The sequence below is a fragment of the Thamnophis sirtalis genome, unplaced genomic scaffold (genome assembly GCF_051295495.1).
Source record: "Thamnophis sirtalis isolate CommonGarterSnake01/CBP01778 unplaced genomic scaffold, rThaSir2_p1.2 scaffold_3, whole genome shotgun sequence".
Lineage (NCBI taxonomy): Eukaryota > Metazoa > Chordata > Lepidosauria > Squamata > Natricidae > Thamnophis > Thamnophis sirtalis.
In genome coordinates, this window is record NW_028261383.1 from 33,489,928 (window position 1) to 33,507,024 (window position 17,097).

General features: G+C 44.9%; 1 protein-coding gene across 1 annotated transcript; it reads right to left on the bottom strand.

Moving 5' to 3' along the window:
* Positions 1 to 1,646: 1,646 nt before the first annotated feature.
* Positions 1,647 to 16,562, bottom strand: LOC148047879 (uncharacterized). The gene is made up of 4 exons (XM_087708178.1): positions 16,432 to 16,562; positions 14,360 to 14,461; positions 10,351 to 11,430; positions 1,647 to 2,808 (listed from the first exon to the last, which is right to left on the bottom strand). Exons 1-4 carry the CDS (start codon positions 16,442 to 16,444, stop codon positions 1,853 to 1,855), a joined length of 2,151 nt encoding a protein of 716 aa, XP_087564304.1. The 5' UTR covers positions 16,445 to 16,562; the 3' UTR covers positions 1,647 to 1,852.
* Between the last annotated feature and the right edge of the window lie 535 nt (positions 16,563 to 17,097).

Below are 17,097 nucleotides of genomic sequence, written 5' to 3' on the forward strand. Positions count from 1 at the left end.
GGGATGGAAGTTATTCCTCCATCCTAGTGCTCCTTGACCTCTCAGCGGCCTTCGATACCATCGACCATGGTATCCTGCGACGGTTACGAGAGGTGGGAGTGGGCGGCACCGTTTTTCGGTGGTTCTCCTCCTACCTCTCGGACAGGTCGCAGTCGGTGTTAGTTGGGGGAGAGAGTCGACCCCTAGGCCCCTGAAATATGGGGTTCCTCAGGGTTCGGTCCTATCCCCCCTTCTGTTCAATATCTACATGAAGCCACTGGGTGAGATCATTCGACGGCACGGGATAAAATACCATCAATATGCGGACGATACTCAGTTGTATCTGTCCGCCCCGTGCCAACTCAGTGAAGCGGTTGACATGATGTGCCAGTGCCTGGAGGCTGTCAGGGTCTGGATGGGAGTTAACAAGCTTGTACTCAATCCAGACAAGACCGAGTGGCTGTTGTGTTTCCCTCCCAAGAATTTGGCCAGTATTCCATCACTCAGGCTGGGGGGTGAAAATTTACGCCCCTCAGACAGGGCACGCAACTTGGGAGTCCTCCTGGACCCACAGCTGACCTTAGAACATCACCTGTCAGCTGTGACCAGGGGGGCATTTGCCCAGGTTCGCCTGGTGCACCAGTTGCGCCCCTACCTGAACTGGGAGGCACTCGCGACAGTCACTCATGCCCTCGTGACCTCAAGACTGGACTACTGCAATGCGCTCTACATGGGGCAGCCTTTGAAGAGTATTCGGAGACTACAACTCGTCCAGAACGCAGCTGCGCGAGCGATTGTGGGTGCACCTCGGTACACCCACGTTACACCTATCCTCCGCAAGCTGCACTGGTTACCGATCGGTCTCCGGATACGCTTCAAAGTGGTAGTCGTAACTTATAAAGCCCTTCATGGTATTGGACCTGGGTACTTGAGAGACCGCCTTCTGCCAATTACCTCCCACAGACCCGTTAGATTGCACAGGGTCGGCTTCCTCCGGGTTCCGTCTACCAGCCAATGCCATCTGGCTACTACCCGGGGGAGGGCCTTCTCTGTTGCAGCTCTGGCCCTTTGGAATGAACTCCCCGCGGAGATTCGGACCCTCACCCCTCTCCAAGCCTTCCGGAAAGCCGTCAAAACCTGGCTGTGCCGGCAGGCCTGGGGTTGATGAGTTCCCCTCCCCTCTCGACTTGTATGGCCGTATGACTCTTGTGTATTTTAATTATATGTATTGTGTTTGTATCCCCTTTCCCCTTTTGAGTTGTTCGCCGCCCTGAGTCCCTCCCGGAGAAGGGCGGCATACAAATAAATTAAATCTTAAATCTTAAACTTAACCTTTCTATTAATAATCTTCTGGATCTGTTTCTATCAGATTTTTCTCTAAGATATTCTATGAAGTCTTCGTGGTATCATTTAAAAACTTCCTGTTGGCCAGGACAAAGCGTCTCTTTTGATAAGACTTTTCTCCCCCATCTGACACCTTGGGCCACCAAATATCACTGCCAAACCCTTCGCTGTGAGAAAGCAAGTGCTGAGTCAGGGGGAAAAAAACATCTTGTCTCCTTTTTATCTTCACTGTAATACAAATATTGTGGGATCTGTATCCAAAACATATCCTAACAGTTGAATTAGAAAGAGGGTGTTTAGAAGCCAAGGAACAGGACACCCAGTAACGATTTAAAAACTTTATTTAAGCAATCATTAAAAAGAGAGCAGAAGAATACAATATGGAAAATACAACGTTTATGGATTACTGGATTGGAGGTAAAGTGATTGAAAGTGAAAGGGTCTTATTTTCGGGGAAACAGGGAACTTGTCAATCATCTGTGCAGAACCACAGGGCTTCCACCCACACTGCCTTCTTTGGTATCATTCCTTAACTCCTTATGAATAATCGGTCCCACCAAGCCCTTCCTGTAGCTTTTACATTATATACAATCTCCCCCTGCGTATCTTTGTATACGTTGATTTCATTCGTCCCAGCTTCCGAGCGGAAGGTCACATTACTCCCCCCGCATGAGACCTGCAACACCGCATTGTCCTGCAGAGTTTGCGGTTCCTTGGGAAATTTCTCTATCACCTTATCTAGGCACTGCTGCAGCTCTTGTCCTTCAGGGGAAGCCAACTGTTGGGAGACTTTCAAGAGGCTGCCAAGGCTGAGTGGTAATTCTCGGCGCCCCAGCCTTGCTATATAGACTTGTGAATTGGCTTCTCTGACCGTGTAATGTGTTTGGCCATCCACCCAGAACACCTCGATAGAGTTTTCTCCTTTCCCAGACACAAACTCCCTCCTCGTTCCGTCACATTCAAGGATCATCTTGGCGTTCTCCTTTAAAATCTGTGGCTCCGATACGAATTCCTTGATCGCTTTGTCGAAGCAATTTCCCATGGCCTCAGAAAATGGTTCGGATTTCTGGGCTTCCTGCAGGATTGACACCGTCAGATTTTTAGGGACCGCTTTCTCCTTTAAAATCTGTGGCTCCGATACGAATTCCTTGATTGCTCTGTCGAAGCAATTTTCCATGTCCTCACACAATGGTTCGGATTTCTGGGCTTCCTGCAGGATTGACACCGTGAGATTTTTAGGGACTGCTTCTTCTTTAATAGGGTCAGCAGTGGGGGTCATGTTATTTCCAAATGGATACCATGTGCCCAGCCCATTTACCGATAATAATGCAATTATTACCAATAATACAATTATTACCAATAATACAATTAAAAATAAGATTTTCTTCAGGTAGGAAGATCTAACAACCGGTTTCAACTCATTAGCTTCTTCATCAATCCGAGAAGGCTTAAGCAAACCATTCTCCTTTTCCATAGTGGCAAAAGCTGTCAAGGAAAAAAAAAAGAGTTTAGAATTAGGGACTCCTAAGCCGTAAAATGGGACACAACATATTGCTGTAACTGCAACATTACTGGCAAAGCCTCTAAATGGTTTTCTTTGAACTTTTAAAGGGGTGAATATTTTGTTAAGGTTGCCCAGCCTCACAAGGGCAAGCTGCACCTTATCTGAGAAGGTAGCTAACTTTTTCAGTTTATCCCATTAAAGGTAAAGGTTCCCCTTGCACATATGTGCTAGTAGTTCCCAACTCTAGGGGGCGGTGCTCATCTCCCTTTCAAAGCAAAAGAGCCAGCGCTGTCCGAAGACATCTATGTGGTCATGTAGCCAACATGACTAAATGCAGAAGGCGCACAGAACGCTGTTACCTTCCCACCAAAGGTGGTCCCTATTTTTCTACTTGCATTTTTGCATGTTTTTGAACTGCTAGGTTGGTAGAGAAGTAATGGGAGCTCACTCCATTATGCAGTGCTAGGGATTCGAACTGCTGAACGTTGGGAGGGGGGTGCAACATATGGGTGGTACCCTGCAATTTCTCGGCTCCTCTTCCGTCCTTGGCTGTTGTGAAGAAGTGGCAGCTCTGCGTGCACTGCACCCACTTCCTTCTCTTTAAGAATGAAGCAGGCTGGTTTGGGGGGGGGGGGTGGCCAGCCAGCCAGCCATTTGTACCGGTTCGGCAACCCAGACCCAATTACCACTACCGGTTCGCCCGAACCGGTGAGAACTGGGAGCAACCCACCTCTGTATATTTCCCAAAAACTATGTTTACATTTTAAATTATTTTGGCCTCCAAAAATTACAAAAGGCTAGTTAGTGACAACACAGTTTAATCAGAATAGAATAGAAAAAGAAAGAGTAGAAAAAGGATAAATTAGAAAAAGAATATAGTAGAGTACACCTTCTTGGCATCAGTAGTCTCCTCCTTTTGTTTTTTGTTTTTGTTTATCCATTGTTCAGAGGAAGTTGCTTCTTCCTGTATTAGAACCTTAGAATCTCTTCTGCATTTATAAAGGGGGGAGGGATTGTCACAGAAAACTGTCCATTGAAGAAACATTGGTTAACGTTTAGCAGTTGGTCTCTTGAGTATGAAATTCGAAATGAATAACAGAAGATAATAAAAAAATAACAAAACTATTAGAAAGCATTTTACCGAGGCTGCCGCTGACTGCTGACTCTATAAACTGCTTAGAGAGGGCTGTAAAGCACTGTAAAGTTGAATATAAGTCTACGTGCTATTGCTATTGCTAGGGTTCCAAACAGCATCCAAAAGTAAATCAGAGTCCAAAGCAAAACATTCCTCAAAGTTCCAATTTATTAAGAGAGCCATGTTGGCACATTTGGGAAAACCCGAATCCTGGTTTTCCTCACCCAGTTGAAAGTTCAGGATCTTGCCCCCACACCCACGAATCAATCACATGCTCCAATCGTCTACTGCCATGCTGGCAGTTCTACCCATCCAGTTCCGGTCAGGTGCAGAGGTCCACAGACAGGATGAGCTTTGATTTCTAGAAAGAATTTTGTTATGGCTACATAGGATCTAACTCCGTACAATCCCCGCTCTCATTTTCCCACAATAGAAAATGCATCATAGAATTTTAAAAAAAAATGGCTGCAGGCCGGACAGTGTAAACAGTTGGGAGAACAAGTGCAGGGCAGATCATTATGAAGAAACATCTATGTGACTGCTTTTGTTGTTGCTAGTTGCAAAGTCGTGTCTGACTCATCACAACCCCTTGTACAACGTTCCCCCAGGCCTTTCTGTCCTCTACCAGCCCCCAGAGTCCATTTAAGCTCACGCCTACGGATTCAGAGACTCCATCCAGCCACCTCATTCTCTGTCGTCCCCTTCTTCTTTTGCCCTCAATCATTCCCAGCATTAGGCTCTTCTCCATTGTGTCCTTCCTTCTCCTTAGGTGGCCAAAGTATTTGAGTTTCATCTTCACAGAGCAGTCAGGGTTGATCTCCTCTAGGACTGACCACTTTGATCGCCTTGCACTCCAAGGGACTCGCAGGAGTCTTCTCCTGCACCATAGTTCAAAGGCCTCAATTCCTTGGCACTCAGCCTTCCTTATGGTCCAACTTTCACAGCCATTCATTGCAACTGGGAAAACCATAGCCTTGACTATACACACTTTTGTTGGTAGGGTGATGATGTCTCTGCTTTTTAGTATGCTATCTAGATTTGCTACAGCTTTCCTCTCCAGGAGCAAACGTCTTTTAATTTCTTGGCTGCAGTCCCCATCTGCAGTGATCTTGAAGCCCAGGAAAATGTAATTTGTCACTCCCTCCATTTGCCAGGAATTGAGAGGGCAGGATGCCATGATCTGTTTTCTTAATTTTGAGTTTCAAGCCAACTTTTGCACTCTCCTTCTTCACCCACATCAAGAGGCTCTTTAGTTCCTCTTTACTTTCTGCCATTAGAGATGTGACTGCTAGGAGCAGATAACTTAACGGCAATCAGTCAAAACTGTCAATAGTAATTTAAGCTGCAAATCACCAGGGTAGTTCTCAATTTTGATGAGCAAAGGGAAGGAACCAATAAAAACTCAAGACTCACCTTTGGCTTTCATGTTGCAGAACAGCCTCCCCTAACCTGGCCAGCCCTTGAACGACTTGGTCAAAATGGCACCAGATTTGCCAACCTCTCAGGTTTCTGCTCTCTGCACACTGCGCTACAGGTCCACAGAGATTTTGTAATACAGGAGGAGAAATCTCCTCCTCTTGAGAGCTCTTCAGGCAGCTGATAGGCAGGTCATTTCCCAAACCTCACCAGAATGATGAAATGGAAATGGAAAACGAAACTTATCCACTCTTCCAAACATCCCCCCTTGTTATCAGCTAAAAGGATTGAGCAAAGGTGGGGGGAGGGGATTCCTCCTGTTGGCTGAAAAATCTGCTTGTGAAATCTCTTACAAAGAAGAGATGTAATGTGAGTTTTTTTTGGGGGGGGGGAGTAAAGATTCCTTGCGTTTCTTTGGGAATCTAACTCAGACGTGTGTGAACGCGCGCCCCTTCCTCGTATTTCTTTAGCAATTCCCCACAGTGAGCGTCCCCGTCCGAAGTTGGTAAGGAAAATACATCCCGTGTTAATAAATTCAGACATTTCGTGCATTACTCTAAGGGGGCTCACCGACGCCAATTTACTAGGAACCGATACGCCCATTAGGAACCAAATCCTAAGACTCCGATGTCGCCAGGAGGAAGGCAGGCGCCCCTCTCTAGCCAAATGAAATTGGGGAGGAGGGGAGGTAAACTGCGCCGCTTCCAAGAACTTTGGAAGGGAAACGGTGACACACACACAAACACACACCCCAGCCTCTTCTTCGACAGAAACCCGATTTCCCCCTTCTTTGACTGATGGAACGGCTCACATCCAAAGTAACAAAGCCGCAAGCTAGGGAGGAGTGATGCGGGCAAAAGCGAAGTAAAGAGGGAAGAGAAGCAGATTTGAGTCCGCCGTCCCATTCTGACAAGCGGTGCTGAACAGGAGTTACCAGACTGCGCCCCAACACCACCTTACTCTGCTTTCTCTCCTCGGGCTTTCCTTCAACGGAACACTTTTCCGAAGCGACTTATCCCGACTCCAAGCAGGACGCTTCGAAACTCCTCGCGGCTAATGGCGAGCAGCCGGATCAGATCGGGGGCGCCTTTCAGGTCCGGTACCCAGGGCCGGGGGTCCTGCGCAAGGGGGAGATGGCTTCGCAGGCTGGGGGGGGGGGTTATAGTGACGCCCCTCGCCGCTTTTACAAAACGGGCTTTGCAAAGGAAAATATTTGCAGCTTAGGGTTTAAATGGGAGGTCCTTGGTGCTCTCTGAGTTTGGTTGTTTTCTTGCAGATGTTTCATTAACCCAAATTAGGTAATATCATCCGTAACTTTCTTTGGCTAAATTTCTAAGCCGCCTCAAGAGGATAATTACAAAATCCGTCAAGACGAAATATTAAACAATGTTAGACTCCCCTCCAACTAGTACGCAGTGACTCCGAGCCACGTAATTCAAATACGCAATGTCTACTTTTTCTTCTTCTTTTAAAACGTTTGGACCTCTGAAAGAAAAGTTCGAAAACAGCTGCAGCAATAAAGCATAACTTACACCATGTCATTCCATTGTGTTTAATGTCAAAGTACATTCACAGAATCACCCCATAAGTTGGAACCACTGCCTCTGACAGCATATATTAAACTTTCTGTTCATCTACATCATATTTTCCCACAGCAGACTGCCCTTCACAAGACTGTATCCCAAGTAAAGCAATTTGGGGAGGTGGTGTGGCAAAAGAGTTGTGGTACTACCACAGATTGTGTTAGATAGACATTCTGGGTAGGATTACATGAAACCCACCAGCAGAATACAACATCCATTTCCCCCCTAATTAACACTAAAATTAACTAGTGGTGCCATGTATGTGAGCTAGCATGGCTGAAATGGGGACAGAATAAAATGCAGTTCTGAATTTCTCATTTGGCTCACATCTGGCCAATTTTCCAGATGTTAAAAATGTTTATGTGCTACTTAAGGGAAGAAAAGAAAATATTCTTGTGTAGCATTTTTAAAGCTGTTTCTCAGAAGAGGAAACAATTTAGGCCTCCCACAGAACAAACATTCAAAAAGCTCAATCAAAAAATATTGTAACACAGCAACAGCCATGAGGTGACCATGCTCGCCGCCTCTTTCACCTCAAAAATAGTAAGACCTCCCCCAAAACAAGGCCAAGGTTTATTTCAGGGGTCAAAAGCAAATAAGACTCTGTCTTATTTTCGGGGAAACTTGGGTAATCTCTATGGCACTGTAGTTGAAATTTAGCTATATCAAACCAACCAGAAGCAATATTTATAATTCAGACAGCATTATTTCTGCTGTAATAGCAAAAGGAAAAATATCTCAAGTAGAAATTTCTCTCACTGGTTAAATCTGGAGTTGCACAGAGTTATATTCAAATTTGGAAACTGGAGAGAGATTACACGAAACAACCTTTGAATGTTAAGTGGGAAAGTTACCAAAATTCAATGGGAATGTTACCAAGATTCAAAATGTAAAATCTGTGCAAGGGAAGACCCCCCTGAATTGTTTGCTACTTTAAAATCACTTTAGATCCACTTTTGCAGGCAATAGCTCAGGTATCCTTTTTACACTCTTCTAATGATTCAGATAATTATTTTGTACCAAGTATTTCGTTGATTCAAGCTCCAATTCTAGTGTTAGCCTTCTGGTATTTTTGAATTAAGTAGCTCAAGCTGCAGTGTAGAAAAATGTAAATTTTCTCCCGTTTTGGCAGAAGTGGTAGATGCTGTTGAGAAAATCTTTGTTCCTTTTGCTTGCTCCAATTTCTAGCCAATGCCTCTTCTCCCGTTTTCATCTAGAGTGCAGGTAGTCCTCGACTTACAACAGTTCATTTAGTGACTGTTCAAAGTTACCAATGGCCCTGAGACAAGGGACATATGACTGTTTTTCACATGACCATTGCAGCATCCTCATGGTCCAATGGTGGGTTCAGACCGGTACCGTTCCGGTACGGTGCTCCGCCCACCCTCCTTACCTGTATTTGAGCTGTTCAGGGCTTCCGCGCACGGAGCGTATGGCGTCTGGCTGACGCTCCGCCGAGCAGCTGGAGCATTGCAGAAGCATCATGGAGCAGGCAGTAAGTGCATGTTCGCGCTGCGCGCCTTCATGTGATGGATGCATGGCCCCGTTGCACCGTACCAGTTGCAACATGATCCAGAATCCACTATTGCCATGGTCATGTGACCAAACTTCATATGCTGGGCAACGGACTCATATTTATGACGGATGCAGTGTCTCAAAGTCACATGATCACCTTTTGAGTCCTTCTGACAAGCAAAGTCAATGGAGAAGCCAGATTTATTTAACCACCATGTTACTAACTTAACAACTGCAGTGATTCGCTTAACTGTGGCAAGAAAGGTCATAAAATAGGGTAAAACTCACTTAACAAAGCTGCCTCACTTAGCAACAGAAGTTTTGGGCTCAATTGTGTTTGTAATTTGAGGGCTACCTGTATAGTATTCCCACTTAACCTTTCTATTAATAATCCTCTGGATCTGTTTCTATCAGATTTTTCTCTAAGATATTCTATGAAGTCTTCGTGATATCATTTAACAACTTCCTGTTGGCCAAGACAAAGCGTCTCTTTTGATAAGACTTTTCTCCCCCATCTGACACCTTGGGCCACCAAATATCACTGCCAAACCCTTCGCTATGAGAAAGCAAGTGCTGAGTCAGGGGAAAAAAACATCTTGTCTCCTTTTTATCTTCACTGTAATACAAATATTGTGGGATCTGTATCCAAAACATATCCTAACAGTTGAATTAGAAAGAGGGTGTTTAGAAGCCAAGGAACAGGACACCCAGTAACGATTTAAAAATTTTATTTAAGCAATCATTAAAAAGAGAGCAGAAGAATACAATATGGAAAATACAACGTTTATGGATTACTGGATTGGCGTGGCACGACAAAACCGCGCTCGACTAAGCCGCGCCCTATTAAACCGCGTCGCTGACGTCATCAACAGGGCGACAACAGCGAGCGCGGAGAAAGAAGGGCGCTTTAAATAGCGCTTTGAAAGCAAGCCAATTCAACTTAAGGTAAGGGTTAGGTTTAGGGTTAGGTTAAGGGTTAGGTTAGGTTAAGGGTTAGGGTTAGGTTTAGGGTTAGGTTAAGGATTAGGGTTAGGGTTAGGGTTAGCTTAAGGGTTAGGTTTAAGGTTAGGTTTAGGGTTAGGTTTAGGATTAGGTTTAGGGGGGTTAGGTTTAGGTTTAGGTGTTAATTTTAGGTTTAGCGTTTACAGCGTGCTGTCTCCACACTGTTGTCGCCCTGTTGATGACGTCAGCTATGCGGTTTCGTCGAGCGCGCTTTAGTCAAACGCGGTTTTGTGGTGGAACCCTGGATTGGAGGTAAAGTGATTGAAAGTGAAAGGGTCTTATTTTCGGGGAAACAGGGAACTTGTCAATCATCTGTGCAGAACCACAGGGCTTCCACCCACACTGCCTTCTTTGGTATCATTCCTTAACTTAGTGCCTTATGAATAATCGGTCCCACCAAGACCGCTTCTTCTTTAATAGGGTCAGCAGCGGGGGTCATGTTTTTTATCAATAAAACAATTAAAAACAATACAGAAACCAAACAAAACAGGATGAAAGCTGAGGTGAGATTTCTGATGGAAGGCAGAGTCGGTAGGTACTGGTGGAAGATGTGGGACCCAGTATTTTTGATGCCACTCTTTATGTTATGCCACAACATGGTATTTTTTTGTAAGATTTTCTTCGGGTAGGAAACAACCGGTTTCAACTCATTAGCTTCTTCATAAATCAGAAAAGGCTTCATTAAAAAGCAATCATTAAAAAGAGAGCAGAAGAATACAATATGGAAAATACAACGTTTATGGATTACTGGATTGGAGGTAAAGTGATTGAAAGTGAAAGGGTCTTATTTTCGGGGAAACAGGGAACTTGTCAATCATCTGTGCAGAACCACAGAGCTTCCACCCACACTGCCTTCTTTGGTATCATTCCTTAACTCCTTATGAATAATCGGTCCCACCAAGCCCTTCCTGTAGCTTTTACATTATATACAATCTCCCCCTGCGTATCTTTGTATACGTTGATTTCATTCGTCCCAGCTTCCGAGCGGAAGGTCACATTACTCCCCCCGCACGAGACCTGCAACACTGCATTGTCCTGCAGAGTTTGCGGTTCCTTGGGAAATTTCTCTATCACCTTATCTAGGCACTGCTGCAGCTCTTGTCCTTCAGGGGAAGCCAACTGTTGGTAGACTTTCAAGAGGCTGCCAAGGCTGAGTGGTAATTCTCGGCGCCCCAGCCTTGCTACATAGACTTGTGAATTGGCTTCTCTGACCGTGTAATGTGTTTGGCCATCCACCCAGAACACCTCGATAGAGTTTTCTCCTTTCCCAGACACAAACTCGCTCCTCGTTCCGTTACACTCAAGGATCATCTTGGCGTTCTCCTTTAAAATCTGTGGCTCCGATACGAATTCCTTGATCGCTTTGTCGAAGCAATTTCCCACGGCCTCAGAAAATGGTTCGGATTTCTGGGCTTCCTGCAGGATTGACACCGTCAGATTTTTAGGGACCGCTTTCTTCTTTAAAATCTGTGGCTCCGATACGAATTCCTTGATCGCTCTGTCGAAGCAATTTTCCATGTCCTCACACAATGGTTCAGATTTCTGGGCTTCCTGCAGGATTGACACCGTGAGATTTTTAGGGACCGCTTCTTCTTTAATAGGGTCAGCAGCAGGGGTCATGTTATTTCCATATGGATACCTTGTACCCAGCCCATTTACCAATAATACAATTATTACCAATAATAATACAATTAAAAATAGTACAAAAACCAAATAAAATGGGATGAAAGCTGAGGTGAGACTTCTGATGGAAGGCAGAGTGGATTGGTACTGGTGGAAGATGTGGGACCCAGTATTTTTGATGCCACTCTTTATGTTATGCCATAACATGGTGGATTTTTGTAAGATATTCTTCGGGTAGGAAGATCTAACAACCGGTTTCAACTCATTAGCTTCTTCATCAATCAGGAAAGGCTTAAGCAAATCATTATCCTCTTCCATAGTGGAAAAAGCTGTCAAGGAAAAAAAAAGTTTAGAATTAGGGACTCCTAAGCCATAAAATGGGAAACAACATATTGCTGTAACTGCAACATTACTGGCAAAGCCTCTAAATGGTTTTCTTTGAACTTTTAAGGGTTGAAGATTTTGTTAAGGTTGCCCAGCCTCACGAGGACAAGCTGCACTTTATCTGAGAAGGTAGCTAACTTTTTCGGTTTATCCCATTAAAGGTAAAGGTTCCACTTGCACATATGTGCTAGTAGTTCCCAACTCTAGGGGGCGGTGCTCATCTCCCTTTCAAAGCCAAAGAGCCAGCGCTGTCCGAAGACATCTATGTGGTCATGTAGCCAACATAGATAGATAGATAGATAGATAGATAGATAGATAGATAGATAGATAGATAGATAGATGGATAGATAAGTTTATTTATAGGCCGCCCTTTTCCTTGAGGGGACTCAGGGCGGCTTACAACTTATGGGGTAGGGAATACACACAATGTGTATGTACAAACATGACTAAATGCCGAAGGCGCACGGAACGCTGTTACCTTCCCACCAAAGGTGGTCCCTATTTTTCTACTTGCATTTTTACATGCTTTTGAACTGCTAGGTTGGTAGAGAAGTAATGGGAGCTCACTCCGTTACGCAGTGCTAGGGATTCGAACTGCTGAACGTTGGGAGGGGGGGTGCAACATATGGGAAGTACCCCGCAATTTCTTGGCTACTCTTCCATCCTTGTATGTTGTGAAGAAGCGGCAGCGGTTCTGGGTGCCACGCCCACTTTGTTCTCTTTAAGAGCTGCTTTGCAAAACGTCAGAAAATTCCCCATGGGGTGGAATTTCACAACCTAGCAGGTTGCCTCATTTCCTACTAGGAATTGAGACCACCGGCTCAGGGCTACATACATTTGAGGTAGCATCTTCAGGACCGCAATACAAGTAGCCTTCAAAGTGCCACAGCTGTCTTCCGAATTTCTGGAATTTCACCAGTAGGAAAACAAGCGACTAGACCCAGCGAGTCTAAAGGGGAGAGGCGGCTGGAGGCAGCCAAAGGCAGAGGCGGCTGAAGGCAGCCCGCTCGGCGCTTCCACCTCCTTTCTCCTCCTTCCTAGAATGGGAAGGAATGGGTAAAGGATGGGAAGGGGTGCAACACATGGGTGGCTCCCCACAGTTCCTCAGCTCCTCTTCCGTCCTTGGTTGTTGCAAAGAAGTGGCGGCTCTGGGTGCACCATGCCCGCTTCCTTCTCTTTCAGAACGAAGCAGGCTGGTTCGGGGGGGGGGGGGGGTGGCCAGCCAGCCAGCCATTTGTACCGGTTCGGCAACCCAGACCCAATTACCACTACCGGTTTACCCGAACCGGTGTGAACCGGGAGCCACCCACCTCTATATATTTCCCAGAAACTATGTTTACATTTTAAATTATTTTGGCCTCCAAAACTTACAAAAGGCTAGCTAGTGACAACACAGTTTAATTAGAGTAGAATAGAAAAAGAAAGAGAGTAGAAAAAGAATAAACTAGAAAAAGAATAGAGTAGAGTAGAGTACACCCTCTTGGCATCAGTAGTCTCCTCCTTTTGTTTTTTGTTTTTGTTTATCCATTGTTCAGAGGAAGTTGCTTCTTCCTGTATTAGAACCTTAGAATCTCTTCTGCATTTATAAAGGGGGGGTGGGAATTGTCACAGAAAACTGTCCATTGAAGAAACATTGGTTAATGCTTAGCAGTTGGTCTCTTGAGTATGAAATCCGAAGTGAATAACAGAGGATAATAAAAAATAACAAAACTATTAGAAAGCATTTTACCGACGCTGCCGCTGACTGCTGACTCTATAAACTGCTTAGAGAGGGCTGTAAAGCGCTGTAAAGTTGAATATAAGTCTACGTGCTATTGCTATTGCTAGGGTTCCAAACAGCATCCAAAAGTAAATCAGAGTCCAAGGCAAAACATTCCTCAAAGTTCCAATTTATTAAGAGAGCCACGTTGGCACATCTGGGAAAACCCGAATCCTGGTTTTCCTCACCCAGTTGAAAGTTCAGGATCTTGCCCCCACACCCACAAATCAATCACATGCTCCAATCGTCTACTGCCATGCTGGCAGTTCTACCCATCCAGTTCCGGTCAGGTGCAGAGGTCCAGAGACAGGATGAGCTTTGATTTCTAGAAAGAATTTTGTTATGGCTACATAGGATCTATCTCCGTACAATCCCCCCTCCCATTTTCCCACAATAGAAAATGCATCGTAGAATTTTTTTAAAAAAAATGGCTGCAGGCCGGACAGTGTATACAATTGGGAGAACAAGTGCAGGGCAGATCATTATCTGATTATCTAAGAGCAGAGGTGGCGCAGTGGTTAAATGCAGCACTGCAGGCTACTTCAGCTGACTGCAGTTCAGCAGTTCGGCTGTTCAAATCCCACTAGGCTCAAGGTTGACTCAGCCTTCCATCCTTCCGAGGTGGGTAAAATGAGGACCCGGATTGTTGGGGGCAATATGCTGACTCTGTAAACCGCTTAGAGAGGGCTGAAAGCCCTATGAAGCGGTATATAAATCTAACTATTGCTATTGCTATTATGAAGAAACATCTATGTGACTGCTTTTGTTGTTGCTAATTGCGAAGTGTCTGACTCATCACAACCCCATGGACAATGTTCCCCCAGGCCTTTCTGTCCTCTACCATCCCCCAGATTCCATTTAAGCTCACGCCTACTGATTCAGAGACTCCATCCAGCCACCTCATTCTCTGTCGTCCAATGTTCCCTCTAATTTTTTTCAGTGTGAGCAGAAAAGTATAGTGTTTGAGCGGCATATTTTCAAGCCTGAGCACCTGAATTCTTTTCACAGATGTCACCTAAGACAACAATGAAATCAGTATTATTTGAAACTCAAAGTTATGTTTATTCAAGGGACCTGCTTAATTAAAAGTGTTATATAATATCAGTATCACTTACCAACGTTCCTGCTTAGCAACCAAAATGTTGGCTCGGGAACTCTGGCATTGAAGTGCACAAGTCTTAAAGCTGTCAGGTTACAAGATCCTTCCACCTCTAATCCTTTAGAGAGAGAAAAATCCAGAGGTGTTCAAACTTAACAGCTTTAAGACTTGTGTGCTCTATTGTCTTTCGCTCCACTTTTTCATTCTCTATTTTTAGTTGTTGCTCTAAGCTTAAAGTAGAACCCAAAGAAGAAGCCATTGTGATTTCACATTGATGCAGTTCCCGTGTTAGTTGGGTAACCTCAAGCCTCATTCCTTCCAATTCTCTGCTATGACTTTGCTCTTTGTGGGATAGCTCTTCCTTCAGCTGGGCAAATTTGCAACATTTTTTTTTTGTAATAAATCATGGAGCATATTAATACCAATCTCTCTGTAACATAATTTCCTCCTGTTACCTTCCTAAGGAATCCCATACTGTAGCAGTGTTTCAGAAACCCATTGCCTTATGTTACAGTTAAAACAGTCCTGTCTGAAGTTGGAGTATTAATCAGAAATCCTTGTATTCAACCAAATAACATCTAATTGATGATTTCCTGTATTTTCTTTGAAGCCAGCCAACAACAATGTACAAATATGATCAAGTAAGGCTGCTTTTAGAAAATAGTTTGAATTGCTAAAGATCTGCAGGTTAGGGTACAAATTCCACAAAACAAGAACAGCCTCCTAAAGCCATTCATAATAAACACCAGCATCTCTTACAAAGTTGGAATGATGGGTCTAATCATCAAGTAGAAACCTGTCAACCCTAAAAGTCCCAATATAGATCAAACAAAGGATGGCATCTTAAGATAATACTCTCAACTCCTCCAGATTTTATACATTATTCCTAGAGGACCACCATCCATCTTGGATGGGGATAAATATTTGATATGGACTGTAAGAGAATGTAAGACACTATGCTTAGATTGCCACATGCAACTTTAAATGTTACCCCTGCCCCCTCCTCCTCCGCCGTGCTTTTGAGGAGCCATCGGGGCTTTATTTCCTGCTCCCGCCCCTCCGCCGCCTTCCTACTGGCTCCCGTAGCCTCAAGGCTCCTCAAAGCTGCAGCGCCGGGCAGCAAATCCGGCGGTGCTGTTAGAGGAGGAGGAGGCAGCAGCAGTTAGTCCGGTGGTGGCGGGGGCTTTGGAGCTTCACAATTACCGTCATTTGCCCCGTGCTCATCAAAACAAGTCCAGGGCCAGTTGGCCAGCACCTGCAAAGGACCTCCTCCCCAGCTTCCGGAGCCTGTGGCAGTAGAAATCACTGCGCGGGAGTTGAAAAGTTGAAAAGCATCTTAGAGGCAACAGTGCTGTCATCCCCTTCTTCTTTTGCCCTCAATCATTCCCAGCATTAGGCTCTTCACCATTGTGTCCTTCCTTCTCCTTAGGTGGCTAAAGTATTTGAGTTTCATCTTCACAGAGCAGTCAGGGTTGATCTCCTCTAGGACTGACCACTTCGATCGCCTTGCAGTCCAAGGGACTCGCAGGAGTCTTCTCCAGCACCATAGTTCAAAGGCCTCAATTCTTTGGCACTCAGCCTTCCTTATGGTCCAACTTTCACAGCCATTCATTGCAACTGGGAAAACCATAGCCTTGACTATACACACTTTTGTTGGTAGGGTGATGATGTCTCTGCTTTTTAGTATGCTATCTAGATTTGCTATAGCTTTCCTCTCCAGGAGCAAACGTCTTTTAATTTCTTGGCTGCAGTCCCCATCTGCAGTGATCTTGAAGCCCAGGAAAATATAATTTGTCACTCCCTCCATTTCTTCCCCATCTATTTGCCAGGAATTGAGAGGGCCGGATGCCATGATCTGTTTTCTTAATTTTGAGTTTCAAGCCAACTTTTGCACTCTCCTTCTTCACCCACATCAAGAGGCTCTTTAGTTCCTCTTTACTTTCTGCCATTAGAGATGTGACTGCTAGGACCAGATAACTTAATGGCAATCAGTCAAAACTGTCAATAGTAATTTAAGCTGCAAATCACCAGGGTAGTTCTCAATTTTGATGAGCAAAGGGAAGGAACCAATAAAAACTCAAGACTCACCTTTGGCCTTCATGTTGCAGAACAGCCTCCCCTAACCTGGCCAGCCCTTGAACGACTTGGTCAAAATGACACCAGGTTTGCCAACCTCTCAGGTTTCTGCTCTCTGCACACTGCGCTCCAGGTCCACAGAGATTTTGTAATACAGGAGGAGAAATCTCCTCCTCTTGAGAGCTCTTCAGGCAGCTGATAGGCAGGCCATTTCCCAAACCCCACCAGAATGATGAAATGGAAATGGAAAACGAAACTTATCCACTCTTCCAAACATCCGCCTTTGTTATCAGCTAAAAGGATTGAGCAAAGGTGGGGGGAGGGGATTCCTCCTGTTGGCTGAAAAATCTGCTTGTGAAATCTCTTACAAAGAAGAGCTGTAATATGAGTTGTTTGGGGGGGGGGGAAGAGGCGAGTAAAGATTCCTTGCGTTTCTTTGGGAATCTAACTCAGACGTGTGTGAACACGCGCCCCTTCCTCGTATTTCTTTAGCAGTTCCCCGCAGTGAGCGTCCCCGCCCGAGGTTGATAAGGAAAATACATCCCGTGTTAATAAATTCAGACATTTCGTCCATTACTCTAAGGGGGCTCACCGACGCCAAATGAAATCGGGGAGGAGGGGAGGTAAACTGCGCCGCTTCCAAGAACTTTGGAAGGGAAACGGTGACACTGACACACA

Coding starts and splice junctions, on each gene's coding strand:
- LOC148047879 (XM_087708178.1), bottom strand. Junction 11,431..14,359: donor GTTGCTAAGCAGGAACGTTG/GTAAGTGATACT, acceptor TTTCCTTGACAG/CTTTTTCCACTATGGAAGAG. Junction 2,809..10,350: donor CCGATTATTCATAAGGAGTT/AAGGAATGATAC, acceptor TTTCCTTGACAG/CTTTTGCCACTATGGAAAAG.